General features: G+C 50.1%; 1 protein-coding gene across 2 annotated transcripts in view; it reads right to left on the bottom strand.

The window, feature by feature from the left end:
• Positions 1–412: 412 nt before the first annotated feature.
• The window catches only part of zmp:0000001267 (b(0,+)-type amino acid transporter 1), a 65856-nt gene continuing 49145 nt past the window's right edge, over positions 413–17123 (bottom strand). For both annotated transcript variants that reach the window (XM_056255934.1, XM_056255935.1), the window contains exons 5-6: positions 10496–10583; positions 413–729 (exon numbers count right to left, since the gene is read on the bottom strand). In XM_056255934.1, the coding sequence (XP_056111909.1) occupies positions 499–729; positions 10496–10583 (319 nt within the window). In that variant the 3' untranslated portion in view covers positions 413–498. The remainder of the gene's footprint in view (positions 730–10495; positions 10584–17123) is intronic.

The raw sequence follows: 17123 nt of genomic DNA, 5'->3' as shown, positions 1-17123 counted from the left end.
ACACTTGTAGTTTTGATTTTACTATTTATTTTTGATAAATGCATTACTTGAATAAAATGCAGTGCTTCATTATGCAGTGAATACTGAAATGTTTTGTCAACATAAGAGAGTGTTTAGTTTGCCGTGTTAATTGTTTTGAGAGCAACATTTGGAGAAATGTGTCAAATCGATTGAGAAAAACTAACATTGTTGAAAATGTGACCTTATTGTAAAGTGTTACCAAAAGATAAATTAAGAATTGTTTAATAATTGTTTTACTTTTTAACCTTACCATCTGTTTCTTAAAAATGAGCAATTATTCAGATTTAGATTTTGACTTTCATACATCCAGTAAAAACAATCATCATTACATTGAGAGTCATATGATTAGAAGAATATAATGAATTGATTTCATTTATTTTTCTCTTTTATATATCACACATATTGCATTTAGAATTGTGAGAGCCTATAACATATGAAATTAAAATGCACTCAATTAACAGTTCTGTTCCCTTAGCATTACAGGTTTTTGGCAGTTGGTGCCACCTCTAGGAAAAGCTGAAGGAAGACTGTGAGTTTATTTAACAATCCTGGGAACAGCTTGAAGTGAATGAAAGGGATGTAAATCATAAAGCTGCTCAGTATGAAGAGGATCACATAGAGGTACTCAATCTGAGGGTCATCAATGATGGGAGCCAGCACCAGGAACACTGCGGCCAGCAACACCAAGATTGGAATAATTATGGGTACCTTGGAAGGGTATACAGAAAGACATTTGTTGAATGTTAGCTTACTTTTCTGTCAATGTTTATCACGTCATAATGCCCACTGGAAAAACAAAACTAGTTTGTTAGTTTGAAATCCAGTCCAGTTTTTTACTGGTACTTTCAATGTTTCTTCTTGGATTGTCCATTTCTACAAAATAAATACAAAGCTCTGTCATGACACTCTAGATGGCGCAGGCTAATAGGTCCTAAACTCAACCTGCTTGCAATCACATCATTCTCTATTAGGGCACAGCTGATTGGTTCCTGCTGTATCATTTTTTTCATGATAAGAGCGGAGAGAATGCAGCTGAACTTTAAGTACTCTATCAGATTTGGTCTTACAGATAAAAGGGATTAATCATTCAAAACTGTAAACTTTTATTTGTGTATGCTCACATTCACAACAAAACTTTGTACTCTGTGAACTTCTTTCTGGAACACATCACAAAAATGAACCGAAACTCAACATGTACTTGCCACACAGACATCAGAGATAGGCCTTCTGTATGTTTTATAGAAAGCTTGAAATGTCTACTTTTAAATGAAATCAAATCGAAAACAATACTCCTTGACTATGTAATCCATATGAAACCAACGAGAGGTACAGTCTTTCCCGTCTGAGACCATTATTGGCAATGTGGTCGTACCCACATGCAGTGATGGCTAACACCCCCATCACCTCGTTAAACAAAGAATCAAGCTTCATCAGGTTATACCTTTTGTACTATATACTACACATTGTGTAAGAAATAAGCCTTGAATTTACCCTAGAAGAAGAATGCGATCAGATGCACCGGTCACATTAGTTAAAGCTACAATACGTAATTTTTTTCACCGCTACGGGTCGCTAACCTCTTACAATAACAAAGGCGTAGATTGATGACGCAGTGATAAGCTGAATCATGGAACTTGCCGTCATGCTGATGGATCTAATAATGTTTATGGATGAGTGAAAACATTCATGTTTTTTAACATGACTGTGGTATGAAGAAGCAGGTCACAATTGCTAATGACAGACAGATATCAGCGCCAGACGCGAGTCCCGGCATCTCGAAAATGCCACGCCGATATTGATCCTCGTTTTATTTCTCATTTTGTCAGTAGCACCTCATTGCAGTACACGAGATCCAGGGGGCGGAGTTGGATCCAGATATAAGGGGTGGAGATGGGTAGGATTAGGGGTGGGGTTAGGGATCAGGGGGTGGAGATGGGTAGGTTTAGGTATGTAAGGTGGGAGGAGTTGGATCTGAATCCAACTCCTCCCCCTGGATTTCATGGTCTGCAGTGAGGACCATCTCCATTTTGTCCCAAAGTCTGCTTGCCGTGATCCATAATGTTTGAACGAAACAACAACAGCGTGAGCATGCCGCTAAACATAACGCAGTTGTCCACATCTGTCGCCATTTACAAATTCTTGGAAACATTTAGGATAATGTAAGTACACAATTGAAAGAAATGTATAACACTGTGCTAGTGGTTTTTGGATATTTTGATACCAAATTCTTACATATTGAACCTTTAATGTGTTATTGTTATATAAACTTGTACACAGAGCTTGAAGTGGAAAAAATAAAGTGTCGGTACTCCCCCTCGAGGGGGGCGGAGATGATTAAAAACATTTAGAATATTAAAAACATATTCATTAATATTAATTTAGAATATAGTCAAACCTTATATTAGTGTAATCATCTAAATTGGCAATATGTTTAATCTGCCCTATATTAAACCATTCCTTTTTTTGTTTTCTATTTAAAAAACAAAACAAAAAGCAGAACATGAATCAATCAATTTGCCTCTTAATTCAACGTGACATCAAAAACACAAATCCCTTTACTCTAAGGTTATACATGTTGCAATCAGCTGCTGGGTCTTTATTTAATAGAGCGAAATAACTGTTTCTATGTCTCTGTCATTCACTCGGATAAGCAGTTTAAATCAGTACATTTTGAGTGCTGTCTGCCACTGCACTGTAAAACATATTTTCACAAATCTTTTGTCAAATCAGCTTAGGTTCTAGCCTGGATGCCAGCCCGAACCCCGCCCACAACATTTTTTGGTCGGGAAGTTCGGTCTGGACTCGATCCATTGAGGAGTAATTATGATCGGTTCAGAATTAGTCGGGCCAATCAAATTGCCAGGGCGGGCTTTATCCGATGATGGACAGATGATCTGCAGTTACGTAATCATCACGTTATCAAAGAGCGCTTGGGTTGAACTGGTTTCCCTCAAAGTTGACTGCAGCTGGAGAATTGAGATGTATAGACTCCGCTATCGCGTCTGTTGTAAAAGAAATCGACAGCGCATTCATTTTAAAAGACGAACAGAGAACTGCAATCAAGGCATTTGTTGATCGGAAAGATGTGTTTGCCGTCCTTCCTACGAGATTCAGCAAAAGTTTATTTTATCAGCTGGCTCCGATGGTCACTATGAAGATGGGACACAATGAAAACCCTGTGGTCGGTGTGGTTTCTCCTTTGGTGGCACTCATGGAGGACCAAGTAAAAGAAGCAACACTCGTTATTTTACTACTTCTTCCAGCGTGCGTGTAGTTCTGTTGACTTTGCGTAGCTCATAAAAAAAACACTTACTGCGTTGCTCTGATTGGTTGTAGGTCTATCCAATTGAGTGCAGAGTTCCCTTTCGTTGTCACTCCGAGTTCCGTCGGATGACGACGAATGGGGTTTCGCTTAGGAAGCCTATCGACTTCGAGTACTACAAAACGAGCCAATGGCAAAGAAATGCCATGGGTCTGCGGAATTTGCATAGCGTAACTCCGCCTCACCTTGTGGGTATTAAAGGAGAACGCTGGCAGCAAATAGGCATGTTTTCGCTTCGGAGCCAAGTGCATCTCTTCACTCCACAGCCATTTCTGACTTCAGTCTACGAGACGAGCCACTCTCTCCGGTGTTGGTGTGACGGCGATCTGCAGCGAGTTCACATTGCCTGCTGATCTGTGCAGTGATCTGCCAATGAGTGTGTTTCTCCCTGCTCGCTTCAACATCGCGGAGTTTTTTTCTCCTCTCACAAAAGAGCTTGCACGCGGCACGTCTTTTTAAAGACGGCTCGCCCGTGCATTTCTGGTTGCGGTCGACTCATTTCCGATTTTGATGGGCACATTCTCTGCTCTGCGTGCTTGGGCTTGATCACGCTAGAGCAGTGTTTGTGGATGACTCACGTTCTCCCCGCGGGAACGTGACCATCGCGTCATTACGGTCGAGACTCAATGATCTCGTTAGAGAGAGAGTCCCCTCATCCACACCCCGATCTAACACTCTCCACGTGAGGTGCTACTTCGGCTGGTGGCCAGGGTGACCTGAGGGTGTGAGTGTGGAACAAATCCGCCAACTGTTTGTCTGTGGACTACGCCCCCCTCTTCAGTGACGCAACCCGCGAGTGTTCAGGGGATTCCCCGGGTCTATTTTCGGATGCCCCGCGGGTTTCCCTTGACGCTCCAGAATCGGATCTGTTGTCCATCGCAGCATCACAGGGCGGGCTAGAATCTTCAGGAAATGAAGATTCGACAGTGCTGCCACTTTCGGGTGTGCATATGGCATTTGTCGAGTCAGATCCTGAGATGACGGCCATGCTTTCCCGGGCCGCTGCGAGCATCGGACTAGAGTGGAACCTTTCACCCTGTCCGAGCGCTCGCTGCTGGACGATTGGTTTTGGGTGTGGCCGCTGACTCCTGTCGGCGTCCACTCCAATGCCTTTCTTCCCGGATGTGCATCAGGAGATCTCGAAATCCTCGAAGACCCCCATGTCTTCCAGCGATCCCTCGTTGATCTCCTCCGCCCTTCCTTCCCTCGACGGGGCCGCTGCCCATGGGTACACTGGGGTCCCCCCGGTTGAACGCTCTGTTGCGATGCTACTGTGTCCTCAGAGTGCTTCCTCTAGGTGCTAAGCACCTGTCCAAAGCCTGTAGTTTTTTGTCTACACTTGTGGCGAATTCCTATTGCGCTACAGGACAGGCAGCCGCCTCACTGCATGCCATGGCCATTCTGCTGGTCTACCAGACCCAGATGCTCACGGACATGCACGAGGGCGGGACTGATCCAGGGCTCTTCAATGAGCTGTACGCCGCCACTGACCTTGCTCTCCGAGCGGCGAAAGTGGCCGTACGCTCCCTGGGTCAGGTGATGTCCACCATTCTGTGGCTGAAACTGTCTGATGTGCAGGATGTTGGGCGGTCCCATCTGCTTGACACCCCCATATCCCAGGTCGGCCTCTTCGGCGGTGCGGTTGAGGGCTTTGCCCAACAGTTCTCAACCGCCCACGAGCAGACTGAGGCTTATTCTGCCCCGACGGCCCCGCCGTCCGAGCAGATCCCTCAGTCTGCCCACCGCCGAAGGCGCCCTCCTGCGGCTCCCACCCCGCCCGTTCACCCGGGCTGGCTCTGGAAGCCGCAGGGGGACGCCACAGCCCTCTCCAGCCACGCCCCCCGCTATACGCCGGGTTAAGCGGCGCTCTTGAGATGGGCTCCTCAGAGATGGGACTCAGTTCTTTCCAGGAGCTGGTAGCAGGGCCACTCCTTTCCCTGGTGGAGGGCCGGGGAAGAATCCTTATTTTCAGAAAGAACTGACTCTCCCGTCTCTGAGCACACAGAGTTCTCGGACGACACGGTGCGCCGCCCCCGGGCCGTGCACCCCTCGTCCTCCTCTGTCCCAGAGCCGGATGACAGTGCGCGCCGTCCCCGGACCGTGCCGCTCTCATCCTCCTCTGTCACCAGACCCCTGGCAGAGCAGACCCCCGTGGAACGTTCGTCCTTCCCTGGTCTCCTCTGTCAGGACGCGGTCTATGCTGCTCCACCGACGGGAAGTCTGTGGTTCGCATGACCCCGCTGGTTCAGTCCTTGGGAGCCTGGCTAGAGCTTCCCAACCTGTCCCGCTGGGTCGCACGAACGATCAGGCTCGGCTACGCGATTCAGTTCGCGCGGTCTCCTCCCCGCTTCAGGGGAGTCCGCTCCACTATGGTCGGTGGCAATGCCCCTATCATGAGAGCGGAGGTTGCTACCCTGCTGGCGAAGGGTGCGATCGAGACTGTCCCTCCAGCCGAAATGAGGTCCGGCTTCTACAGCCCGTACCTCATTGTCCCGAAGAAAACCGGTGGGTTACGGCCAATCCTGGATCTGTGCGTTCTGAACCCCTCCCTTCACAGCCGCTCACCGCCAAACGCGTTTTCGAATGTGTGCGGCACCAGGATTGGTTTGCAGCGATTGATCTGAAGGACGCCTACTTTCATGTCTCCATTCTCCCTCGACACAGACCGTTCCTGCGGTTTGCTTTCGAGGGGCAGGCATATCAGTACGCAGTTCTCCCATTCAAGCTAGCCCTGTCTCCTCGCGTCTTCACGAAGGTCGTCGAGGCAGCCCTTGTTCCTCTCCGGGAACACGGGGTTCGCATTCTGAACTATCTCGACGACTGGCTGATCCTAGCTCACTCTCGAGATCAGCTTTGCGAACACAGGGACTTGGTGCTCCGCCATGTAGCCCGTCTGGGCCTTCGGGTCAACTGGGAGAAGAGCAAACTTTGCCCCGTGCAGAGGATCTCTTTTCTCGGTATGGAGATCGACTCGGTCGCCATGTCCGCGCAGCTTACAAGCGAGCGCGCGCAGTCACTGCTGACTTGCCTGAGACAGTTCGAGGGCAAGAGTGCGGTTCCACTGAAACTTTTTCAGAGGCTCCTGGGGCATATGGCATCTGCAGCCAATGCCGCTCGGATTGCTTCATATGAGACCGCTTCAGCTTTGGCTTCGCGACCGAGTTCCGAGGTGGGCATGGCATCACGGCACCCTCCGAGTAACAGTTACTCCGACCTGCCGTCAGACCTTCACCCCGTGGTCGAACCTCAGTTTTCTACAGGCCGGTGTGCCCCTGGAACGAGCTTCCTGGCATGTTGTTGTAACGACAGATGCCTCTGCCACGGGCTGGGGCGCCATGTGCAATGGACGTGCTGCTGCGGGCTCCTGGACAGGATCCCACCGCTTATGGCACGTCAATTGCCTCGAGTTGCTGGCTGTACGTCTTGCTCTGCGCCGCTTCCGGGCCGTGCTCAAGAATCAACACGTACTAGTCCGATCAGACAATACCGCCACTGTAGCGTACATCAACCGTCCAAGGTGGTCTGCGCTCCCGCCGTATGTCGCAACTCACCCGCCACCTCCTCATATGGAGTCAGAAGCATCTGAGGTCGCTTCGTGCCATCTATATCCCCGGAGCCCTGAACTGTGCAGCCGACGAGCTCTCACGGCTTCAGCCCCTCCCGGGAGATTGGCGACTCCATCCCCAGTCGGTTCAGCTGATTTGGGAGCAGTTCGGGGACGCACAGATAGATGCCTCTCACGACTCGACCCATTGCGCCCTGTATTATTCCCTGACCGAGGGCACGCTCGGCACGGATGGCCCACCCGGACCTGGTTCTCCGAACTTGTACTCCTCGCGACAGCACCTCCTTGGCCAATTCCTCTGAGGAAGGACCTCCTTTCTCAGGGATGGGGCACCCTATGGCACCCTCGTCCCGATCTTTGGAACCTCCACGTGTGGCTCCTGGACGGGACGAGGCAGGTTTGAGTACCCTACCACCAGCGGTGGTGGCTACCATCACTTCCGCTAGAGCGTCGTCCACGAGACACGTCTATGCGTTGAAGTGGAACCTCTTCGTCAACTGGTGCTCTTCTCACCGAGGAAACCCCCGGAGATGTTCGATCAGCGTCGTGCTTTCCTTCCTTCAAGAAGGGTTGGAGCGAAGGCTGTCTCCCTCCACCCTCAAGGTCTATGTCGCCGCTATTGCCGCACAGCATGATCTTATAGAAGGTAAGTCGGTGGGGAAGCACGACCTGATCGTCAGGTTCCTGAGAGGAGCGAGGAGACTGAATCCTCCTCGCCCTCCTCTCGTACCCTCTTGGGACCTCGCAGTGGTCTTAACTGCCCTGCGCAGTGCTCCCTTTGAGCCTTTGCAATCGGTCGAGCTTAACTTCCTGTCAATGAAGACAGCGCTTCTGATTGCATTGGCCTCCATCAAGAGGGTAGGGGACCTGCACGCATTCTCCGTTGACGAAGCGTGCCTGGAATTCGGGCCGGCTTACTCTCACGTGATCCTGAGACCCCGGCCTGGATATGTGCCCAAGGTTCCTACCACTCCCTTCCGGGACCAGGTGGTGAACCTGCAAGCGCTGCCCCCGGAGGAGGCAGACCCAGCCTTGGCACTGCTCTGTCCAGTACGTGCTCTTCGCATCTATGTAGACAGAACGCAGTGTTTCAGGACCTCAGACCAGCTCTTTGTCTGTTATGGTGGGAAGCTGAAGGGAAAGGCTCTCTCCAAGCAAAGGTTGTCTCACTGGATAGTGGACACCATTGCTTTGGCTTACCAGCAGCAAGGTCGACCGTGCCCCCTTGGTGTGACCGCCCACTCCACCCAGAGTGTGGCGTCCTCTTGGGCGCATGGCGCCTCGCTAACAGACATCTGCAGAGCTGTGCCTGCTTACATCACAGGGCACCACAACGTCCAATAGGAACATTCAACTGCAGTAGCCACCGTTCAACCTGAAGAGGGCAGCACTATATATCGTTTTTACACCATATATTGTAGAATTAAAACACTTTATACCCAAATGTCCAAAAAATTCAATGAACAGCAATAATAAAGCCCCAGTCTTACAGATCATTAACTAAAAAAAGTTGGTTTAGGGTTTACCCTTTAATGAAATGTATTTTGAAAATATTTACCTAATTGTAATCTAATGTACCTGTTTGTAACTAAAACAGCTATGCAACATATGGTATAAAACACCATATTTATTTTTATTCAGTTTGCACATTTTAGAGTTGTGAAAAAATAATCAAAAAATGTATTTCTGGTTAAACCGTATACCTGAAAAGGTAGAATTTTGCTATGTTATTGCACTACATGCATGTTCAACATGTTGACCTCCAGTGTGAGGTAGTTATTTATTTTTATTCAGTTTGCACATTTTCGAGTTGTGAAAAAATAATCTAAAAAATGATTTCTGATTAAACCGTATACCTGAAAAGGTCACAGTTATGGTCACAGTTATGTGGTTTTGAAATATGTGGCAAAGCAAATAAAATGCAAAAACTATTACTTCTGAAAAAGTTTTTTTTTTTTTTTTTTTTTATCTTCCCAGAAAAGTTATAATTTTGAAAATGTTGTGGAAAAGAAAATAAACAGAAGAAAATGTTATTTAGCAAGAAAACTGACAATTTTTTTTTTTTTTTACAAATGAGACATAAAAGCCCAATGTGACATATATGTAACATTAAAAATGTATCATAAACGCCCAATGTGACATATATGTCACATTACAGAACTTTGACAAGGAGTGGTTGTATTTTAAATAAAACTGCAGAAACATGTTTTAAGTGGTCCATTTAGTCTGTTTTATGTGCCCCATAATTTTCCTATAAGGGGAAATTGGTCCGGGTTCTAAGGGCGCATGCTTGGCCATAATCAATGTAGCGTGTGCACAACGCACATACACTTTGATTCTCTCATCTAAGCAGCAGTTTTCATTTTTGCAAATCATACATTATTACGATAGATCATAGATAGATAGATAGATAGATAGATAGATAGACAATTTATTATAAAAGCATACATGTAGCTCACACATTTACCCAAATTATCATACGCCTGTTTAACAGAAGTTAATTTGGGTGGGTTTCTCCCATCCCCAATGTCACTTCTCTGTGTTTTACGGCCCTGACGAGAACGTTGCTCTCCTCGGCTGTGAACCGCTCCTGGCGCGCGCCTGGCAAATCCGCCGTTATTAATGGAATCCGCTTTAGAACAAGCACGCCTGCTCTTAAAGGGAATGTGAGATGACACTCTGATTGGTTTATTTCACGTTACGCCCAAACCACACCTTTGAATAATGAAGCTACTTCAGACCAACCCCTTTTAGATTTGCGCCTGGCGCAAGAGTCATTTATCCCGCCGGGAAAATAGCAACAGCGCCCAAGACCCGCCCACAAAGTTACTTGCGCTTTGCGCTTGACACTTGCGTTTTAGATCGTTAAAATAGGGCCCATAATCTTAAATTATTCAATGTAATTATATTAAACCTTAAATTTTACATTATGTTTGGTAAAAAAAACCATAAAAACTATTACACATGTTTAGGCTATTGAACATTTAATTTATACTGAACTATCCAAAATAAAACTTCTAAGCAAATCACACTTAAAACAGAACATATAACAAATAAGGTTGTTAAAAGTTGTTAGTAGACCCTGCTCAATGTGATATTTTTACCTTACAAATTCGACATTCTGCCTTTATGTTGTCTATATTATTAAAATGCATCCATGCTACTTAGTTTGCGTGTAACTCATCTTGTTTTCTGACCCGATATTTAGGATGATCTTTCGACCACACAAACTCCATGCAGTGACTGAATGTTATGTTAATGTGAATGTGCGTGCGACGAATCAGGAGTGGCGGGATAATGTCCTCATCACATGTGATCGCACACAAATACACATCAAAAATAACATTCAGTTAGTGTATGGACTACGTGTGGCTGAGCAGTGTAACGAAAGGATAATCATAATATTCTGTCTAGTATTAATATACAAAATAGGAAATCAGCTCTCAGATGGGATCCGACTCTCACCGTTCACTTAAAAGAGTCGGCTCTATGAGAGATAATTTAATTTCCCACAAGGATAAATGCAATAACACACATTTGCAATGAATGAATGGGTTAATGAATGGATCATGAATGTGTGTTCTCACCGTAATTTTCCTGGGAAGGTCAGGTTTCTTGATTTTTAAATACAGAAGACCTGATATTGTCATCCCATAGAAGATCCAGGCAGTAAAGCTAGAAAACAAATGGAATAATGTCAGAGAAACATTTTTGGCCAAATTTTGCTAAAAAGAAATTCTGATTACCATGGCCCAAAATAAAAATTCTCCAATAAACTTCAGAAAATGCTTAAGTGCATGTGATCAGGAGCGTGTGATCACTGGTGTGGTGAACAGCACATTCCAGGGCACAGTTTATGGCCAGGCCCCTCTCTGTCCATAACAGTGGACAAAAGTTTGCTACATTTTGATTGGATCTTGGTGAACTAACAGAAAGAAACTGTCCAATGCTATCAGATAAAAATACGAGGACAAAATGACCCATGGACAAAATGGGTCCACAGGATTACCCGGAGGCCCACAGGACCTGTTTGAGAAGATAGCGGAGGCATGTGGGTAGGCTCGCATCCAATGGCCGGTGCTCCTGATCCCACTGCTGCCCGGTGGAGGCACAGTTAGCAGCCCAACAGTTGCCTGTGGAGAACCTTCAGGTAAGTGGAGCTGAAGGATGACCGTCGGCTTTTCATAATGGCCCAACAGCTCCGGGACACTTGCCGCAAGTGGCTGCTAACACAGACTCACGATGCCGAGGAAATAATCGATCTGGAGCAGTAGTGCTGGAGCAGTTCATCGCTCGGCTGCCACGCAGGACTGTTGAGTGGGTCCAGTGCCATCGCCCAGCGTCGCTGAATCTGGCCCTCCAGCTTGCAGAGTTCCATCTGGTGGCACGCCCAGGGGTCGACTAGCCCCTTCCGGCTGTTTCTCTCTCCAGCCTTTCTCCCTCTTTTTCTTTATGGGCAGTACCTAATACCTCTTAGTATTAAGGGGGGTAAATATCAGGCTTTGGTGGATTCAGGCTGTAACCAAACCTCCATTCATCAATACCTAATACAAAACAGGGCATTGGATATGAGCCGCAAGGTTAAGGTGAGGTGTGTGCACAGCAATGTGGTGGAATACCCTCTAATGCCTGCTAATATACAATTCAAGGGGAAAAGGCATAGAGTAAAGGGGGCGGTTAATCCCCACTTTAGGCATCCGCTGATTTTGGGAACGGATTGGGCATTTTTTTTCCAGATTTTTGGGAATTCTTTGTGCGGATGCTTCTTGGGCGATAGGGCTAGGGAGAGGAGAGGCTGGGGATGCTGTCGCAGGACCGTCACAGATCACCTCAGAGGAAACGAGAACGAGGGTGGAGCTAATGCCGCCTGAGTTTGGACTTTCCTCTGTAGTAGTCTGTGATGAAACGCTCAAGCATGCATTTGAAAGGGTCCACGCCATCGATGGACAGCTGCTCCAGCCTGATCAGCTGCTTTTTCTTTCCCTATTTTGCCATAATAAGGGACAGGTTGTACCGGGGGGCACAAGACGCCCAGACAAAAGAAGATACAACTCAATTATTAGTTCCAAAAAATATTCAGGAATCCCTTTTCCAGGTGTTCGTTGACGACCTTTTTTCCCCTGACTAAGACGATGAGAGACGACACCCACGTCATTAAACAATAACTGTGACTATATCAACAACATGCAATATCGTAGACGAAAAAATACGAGACTGAAATGTGTTTAAAAAAAATTAAAACTTGACCAAAACCACTTGTTTTTGTCAAATAAAGGAGACGACAACACATTGGCTGTTTTTACGAGCGTTCATGCTTACAGTTGCCAGATTTCAATACTTGAAAACGTCTCGGTTACATATGGTAACCCTCGTTCCCTGAGGGAGGGAACGGAGACGTAGGTCAGACTGACCAATAGGAATCTCGCTAGAGAGGCCAATCTACTTCGAGTGAAACTAAACAAGCCAATGCACATTGGCGTGCAATCATTTGCATCAGCTGTGCAGCCTCGCAGCGCGGGTATTTAACAAGCAGCTGTTTGATTGCACACTAGTTTTTTGCTGAGAAGCCAAACCTGAAAAAGCTGGCCCCCCGGCGGGCGGCAGCAGATGTGGCGACGGGACCTACGTCTCCGTTCCCTCCCTCAGGGAACGAGGGTTACCATATGTAACCGAGACATTCCCTATCGGTCAGTCACTACAACGTAGGTCAGACTGACCAATAGGAATCCCTACCAAAGCGCCACAGCTGCTGCACCCCATCCAGCGCCCCATGCAAGCCTCTACACCTTCTTGCCTAGAAGGACGATAGGAGGCTACACACAGAGTGTATCTGTCACTGTTGTTCCGTAATAACCCATACAGTGAGATTATTGGATAACACTGGGAAAGCGTGCCCTTCAGTTAGGAAGGAGGACGCTGCGGAAGCCACTTACTTCAAGGAGTTATGTGGGGAATACATATGGACTAGCCCGAAGGCTGTACTACATATGAGATAGTGGGTGACTAAGCCCAAGGGAAAGACACGGGCTTCCGTTAGGAGCAGCCGTGGAAAATATACACATATGGGATCCCCGTAGGGTCACACATATGGAACCCAGCCCAGATCCGGTTCTCAAGGATTCAGCGGATAAAGGCCTGGCACCTGGACGCTCCGCCATGTCCGGGCCGAGGGGTTTTTGGAGGACTCAACAGGTTTTTCACTCTGGAGCAATAAGGGTGCACAGTAGGGTGCAGCAAGCCGACAGAGCCGGGCCTCTCGGTGCTTCTACCCGTTTAGGGTGAGAACACGGGAGGAGACCGGCTCTACACGTAGGCTATAATATCTAGCGAACGTGTTAGGTGTCGCCCAGCCCGCAGCTCTACAGATATCTGTTAGCGAGGAGCCACGTGCCAGCACCCAGGAGGATGCAACGCCTCTCGTGGAGTGTGCATGCAACCTGAGCGGGCAGGGCCTGCCTTGAGCTTGGTAAGCCAAGGCGATGGCATCCACTATCCAGTGGGCCATCCTCTGCTTGGAGACAGCCTTTCCCCTCTGCTGGCCTCCGTAACAGACAAAGAGCTGGTCTGAGGTCCTGATGCTTTGAGTTCTGTCCACGTACATATGCAGAGCGCGAACGGGACAGAGCAAAGCCAGGGCTGGGTCTGCCTCCTCCAAAGGCAGCGCTTGCAGGTTCACTACCTGATCTTTGAAGGGAGTGGTAGGAACCTTGGGCACATAGCCAGGCCGGGGTCTTAGTACCACATGGTTGTCACCCGGCCCGAACTCTAGGCACGATTCGTCGACCGAAAATGCGTGCAGGTCTCCTACCCTCTTGACAGAGGCCAGTGCAACCAGTAGCAAAGTCTTCATGGAAAGAAGCTTTAAGTCTACTGACTGCAGAGGCTCAAAGGGAACATCCTGAAGTGCTCGAAGCACCAGGGAAAGATCCCAAGAGGGTATGGAGGGGGGTCGAGGAGGATTTAATCGTCTCGCCCCCCTAAGAAACCTGACGACCAGGTCGTGCTTCCCCACTGTTTTGCCATCTATGTTGTCGTGATAAGCTGAAATAGCGGCAGCATGTACTTTGAGGGTGGAGGGAGACAGCCTTCGCTCCAACCCTTGCTGCAAGAAGGAAAGCACAGACCCTATCGAACATCTTCGGGGGTCTTCTCGGCGAGAAGAACACCACTTGACGAACAGGTTCCACTTCAGGGCGTAAACACGTCTCGTGGACGGCGCCCGTGCTGAAGTGATGGTGTTAAGTACCTCAGGGGGTAAGTCACCTAGAACCTCCGCGTCCCGTCCAGGGACCAGACATGGAGTTTCCAGAGGTCTGGACGCGGGTGCCATAGGGTGCCCCGTCTCTGAGTCAGAAGATCCTTCCTCAGAGGAATGGGCCAGGGAGGGACTGTCCAAAGGAGCATGAGTTCTGGGAACCAAGTCCGGGTGGGCCAATAGGGAGCCACCAGAAGGACCTGCTCCTCGTCCTCCCTGACTTTGCACAGTGTCTGTGCAAGTAGGCTCACTGGGGGAAACGCATATTTGCGGAGGCCCCGGGGCCAGCTGTGTGCCAGTGCGTCCGTGCCGAGTGTTCCCTCGGTCAGGGAGTAAAACAGCTGGCAGTGGGAGGTCTCTGAAGAGGCAAACAGGTCTACCTGAGCCTCTCCGAACTCTCTCCAGATCAGCTGAACCACCTGGGGGTGGAGTCGCCATTCTCCCGGAAGCACAGCTCGTGATAGCTCGTCGGCCACACGGTTGAGCACGCCAGGGACATACATGGCTCGAAGCGACCTCAGACGCTTCTGACTCCAGAGGAGGAGATGGCGGGCGAGTTGCGACATGCGACGGGAGCGTAGACCACCTTGTCGGTTGATGTACGCCACGGTCGCAGTGTTGTCCGTACGGACCAGCACGTCTCTGCCCCGTAGCGGCCTTTTCAGGCGGCTCAGAGCGAGATGTACTGCTAGCAACTCGAGGCAATTGATGTGCCAATGCAGTTGGGGAGCCGTCCACACCCCTGACACTGCATGCCCGTTGTACGTGGCACCCCAGCCGGTGGCAGAGGCATCTGAGAAAACCACAGCATGCCTGGAAACCTGTTCCAAGGGGACTCCTGCCCGAAGGAACGAGAGGTCTGACCACGGGCTGAAGGTCTGGCGGCAGGCCGGTGTGATTGCCACCCGGTGAGTGCCGCGCTGCCACGCCCATCTCGGGAGCGGAGTTACCGCTGCTGCCGCTGCCATATGCCCCAGGAGCCTCTGAAAAACTTTCACCCCGCCGTCCTGCCTTTGAACGTGTTCAAGCAGTTCAGCACCGACTGAGCGCGCTGCTCTGTGAGGCGCGCTGTCTGTGCGACCGAATCCAACTCCATACCGAGAAAAGAGATCCTCTTCACAGGGGCGAGTTTGCTCTTTTCCGAGTTGACCTGAAGGCCCAACTGGCGGAGGTGCGTGAGCACGAGGTCCCTGTGTTCGCATAACTGATCTCGAGAGTGTGCTAGTATAAGCCAGTCGTCGAGATAGTTGAGGAGGCGAACGCCCTGTTCTCTCATGGGAACAAGGGCCCCCTCCGTGACTTTCGTGAAGACACGGGGAGACAGGGACAGCCCGAAGGGCAGGACCTTGTACTGATATGCTCGACCCTCGAACGCAAAGCGCAGAAACGGCCTGTGTCGAGGAAGAATCGAGACATGAAAGTATGCGTCCTTCAGGTCGAACGCTGCAAACCAATCTTGGGGACGGATGCATCCGAAAATGCATCTCTGCGTGAGCATTTTGAACGGTAGCTTGTGGAGGCTCCGATTCAAAACTCGCAGATCCAAGATTGGTCGTAACCCACCACCTTTCTTGGGTACAATGAAGTAGGGACTGTAATGCCCTGACCTCATATCGGCTGGAGGGACCGGCTCTATCGCGTCCTTCGCCAGCATCGGCTTCGGCAGGCATCGGCTGCTCTCACTGTAGTGGAGTGGATGGCCCGAAACTTGGGGGGGGGGCGCTGGGCGAACTGAATCGCATAGCCGAGCCTGATGGTCCGAATGAGCCAGCGAGACGGACTGGGGAGCGCTAACCAGGCTCTCAGAGACCGTGCAAGCGTGACCAAAGGGACCGTAGGCGTACCCGGAGTGGGGCAGCGAGGTGTAACACAGGGACGCGGCTCGGGAGGCTCTCTCTGGGAGGCGGCCCGTAGCAGGGTCTGCGTGTGCTGTGCAGCACTTACCTGGTTCCACGGGGCAGGAGGTGCAGGAGGCGGCTCGGTGGCGTTCTCGAACTGCACACTGCTGCTCACTGGCGACAGAGGAGGCGGATGAGAGTGGTGAGGATTCTGTCCCGCCACTGCTCTCCGAGTCCTCTTCGGACCCAGAGATGGTAGAAACTGCTCTTTTATTGAAAATTTGGGTACCGCTGGTTTTAAGGCCAGCGGCGGAACACAAACAAAACGAAACACAGGATTTTCCACCTGGCCCTCTTCTGGGGAGGGAGCGATGCGGTCATCGTCTCCTGGAGAGCAGTCCCTTCCATCTCCGGGTCGCCCGTCCTAGGGCCGCTTACCCCTGGCTTTGCCGCCCCTCTTGGTGGGGGCCTGGACAGGCGGGGCGCCCTGCCTGCGACTGGCTCCACGGCGCCGCTTAGGTGGAGGCTGCTGCTGCGGCACGGGAGCAGGGGCAGACGCAGGAGGACGCCCTCGGCGACGAGCAGACTGAGGTGCCGCGGGCGGCGGGGTGGAGGCAGCAGCTGGCCGCCGCGGCAGGATGTGTTTGATGGCCTCCGTCTGCTTTTGTACAGCCGAGAACTGCTGGGCGAAGTTCTCAACCGCGTCGCCGAAGAGGCCGGTCTGGGACACAGGGGAGTTGAGAAACCGGAGTTTGTCAGACTCCCTCATGTCAGCCAGACACAGCCAGAGATGGCGTTCCTGGACCACCATGGTGGACATCGCACGACCCACCGACCGCGCGGTCACCTTCGTCGCACGAAGCGCGAGGTCCGTCGCGATGCGAAGTTCCTGAAGAACTTGGGGATCGTGACCACCCTCGTGCAGGTCCTTCAGTGCCTTGGCCTGATGGACCTGCAGCAACGCCATGGCGTGCATGGCAGAGGCAGCTTCCCCACAGGCCTTGTAAGCCTTGCCGGTTAAATCCGACGAGTACTTACAGGCCAGGGAAGAGAGACACGGTTCTCCACGCCAAGTGGAGTTAGGGCACAGTTGCATAGCAACGGCCCGTTCCACTGGCGGGA

This window comes from Rhinichthys klamathensis, unplaced genomic scaffold, assembly GCF_029890125.1.
Source record: "Rhinichthys klamathensis goyatoka isolate OS25496 unplaced genomic scaffold, OSU_Roscu_1.1 h1tg000123l_1, whole genome shotgun sequence".
Lineage (NCBI taxonomy): Eukaryota > Metazoa > Chordata > Actinopteri > Cypriniformes > Leuciscidae > Rhinichthys > Rhinichthys klamathensis.
The sequence above is the reverse complement of the archived record's forward strand: the minus strand, read 5'-3'. Positions and strand labels throughout refer to the sequence as shown.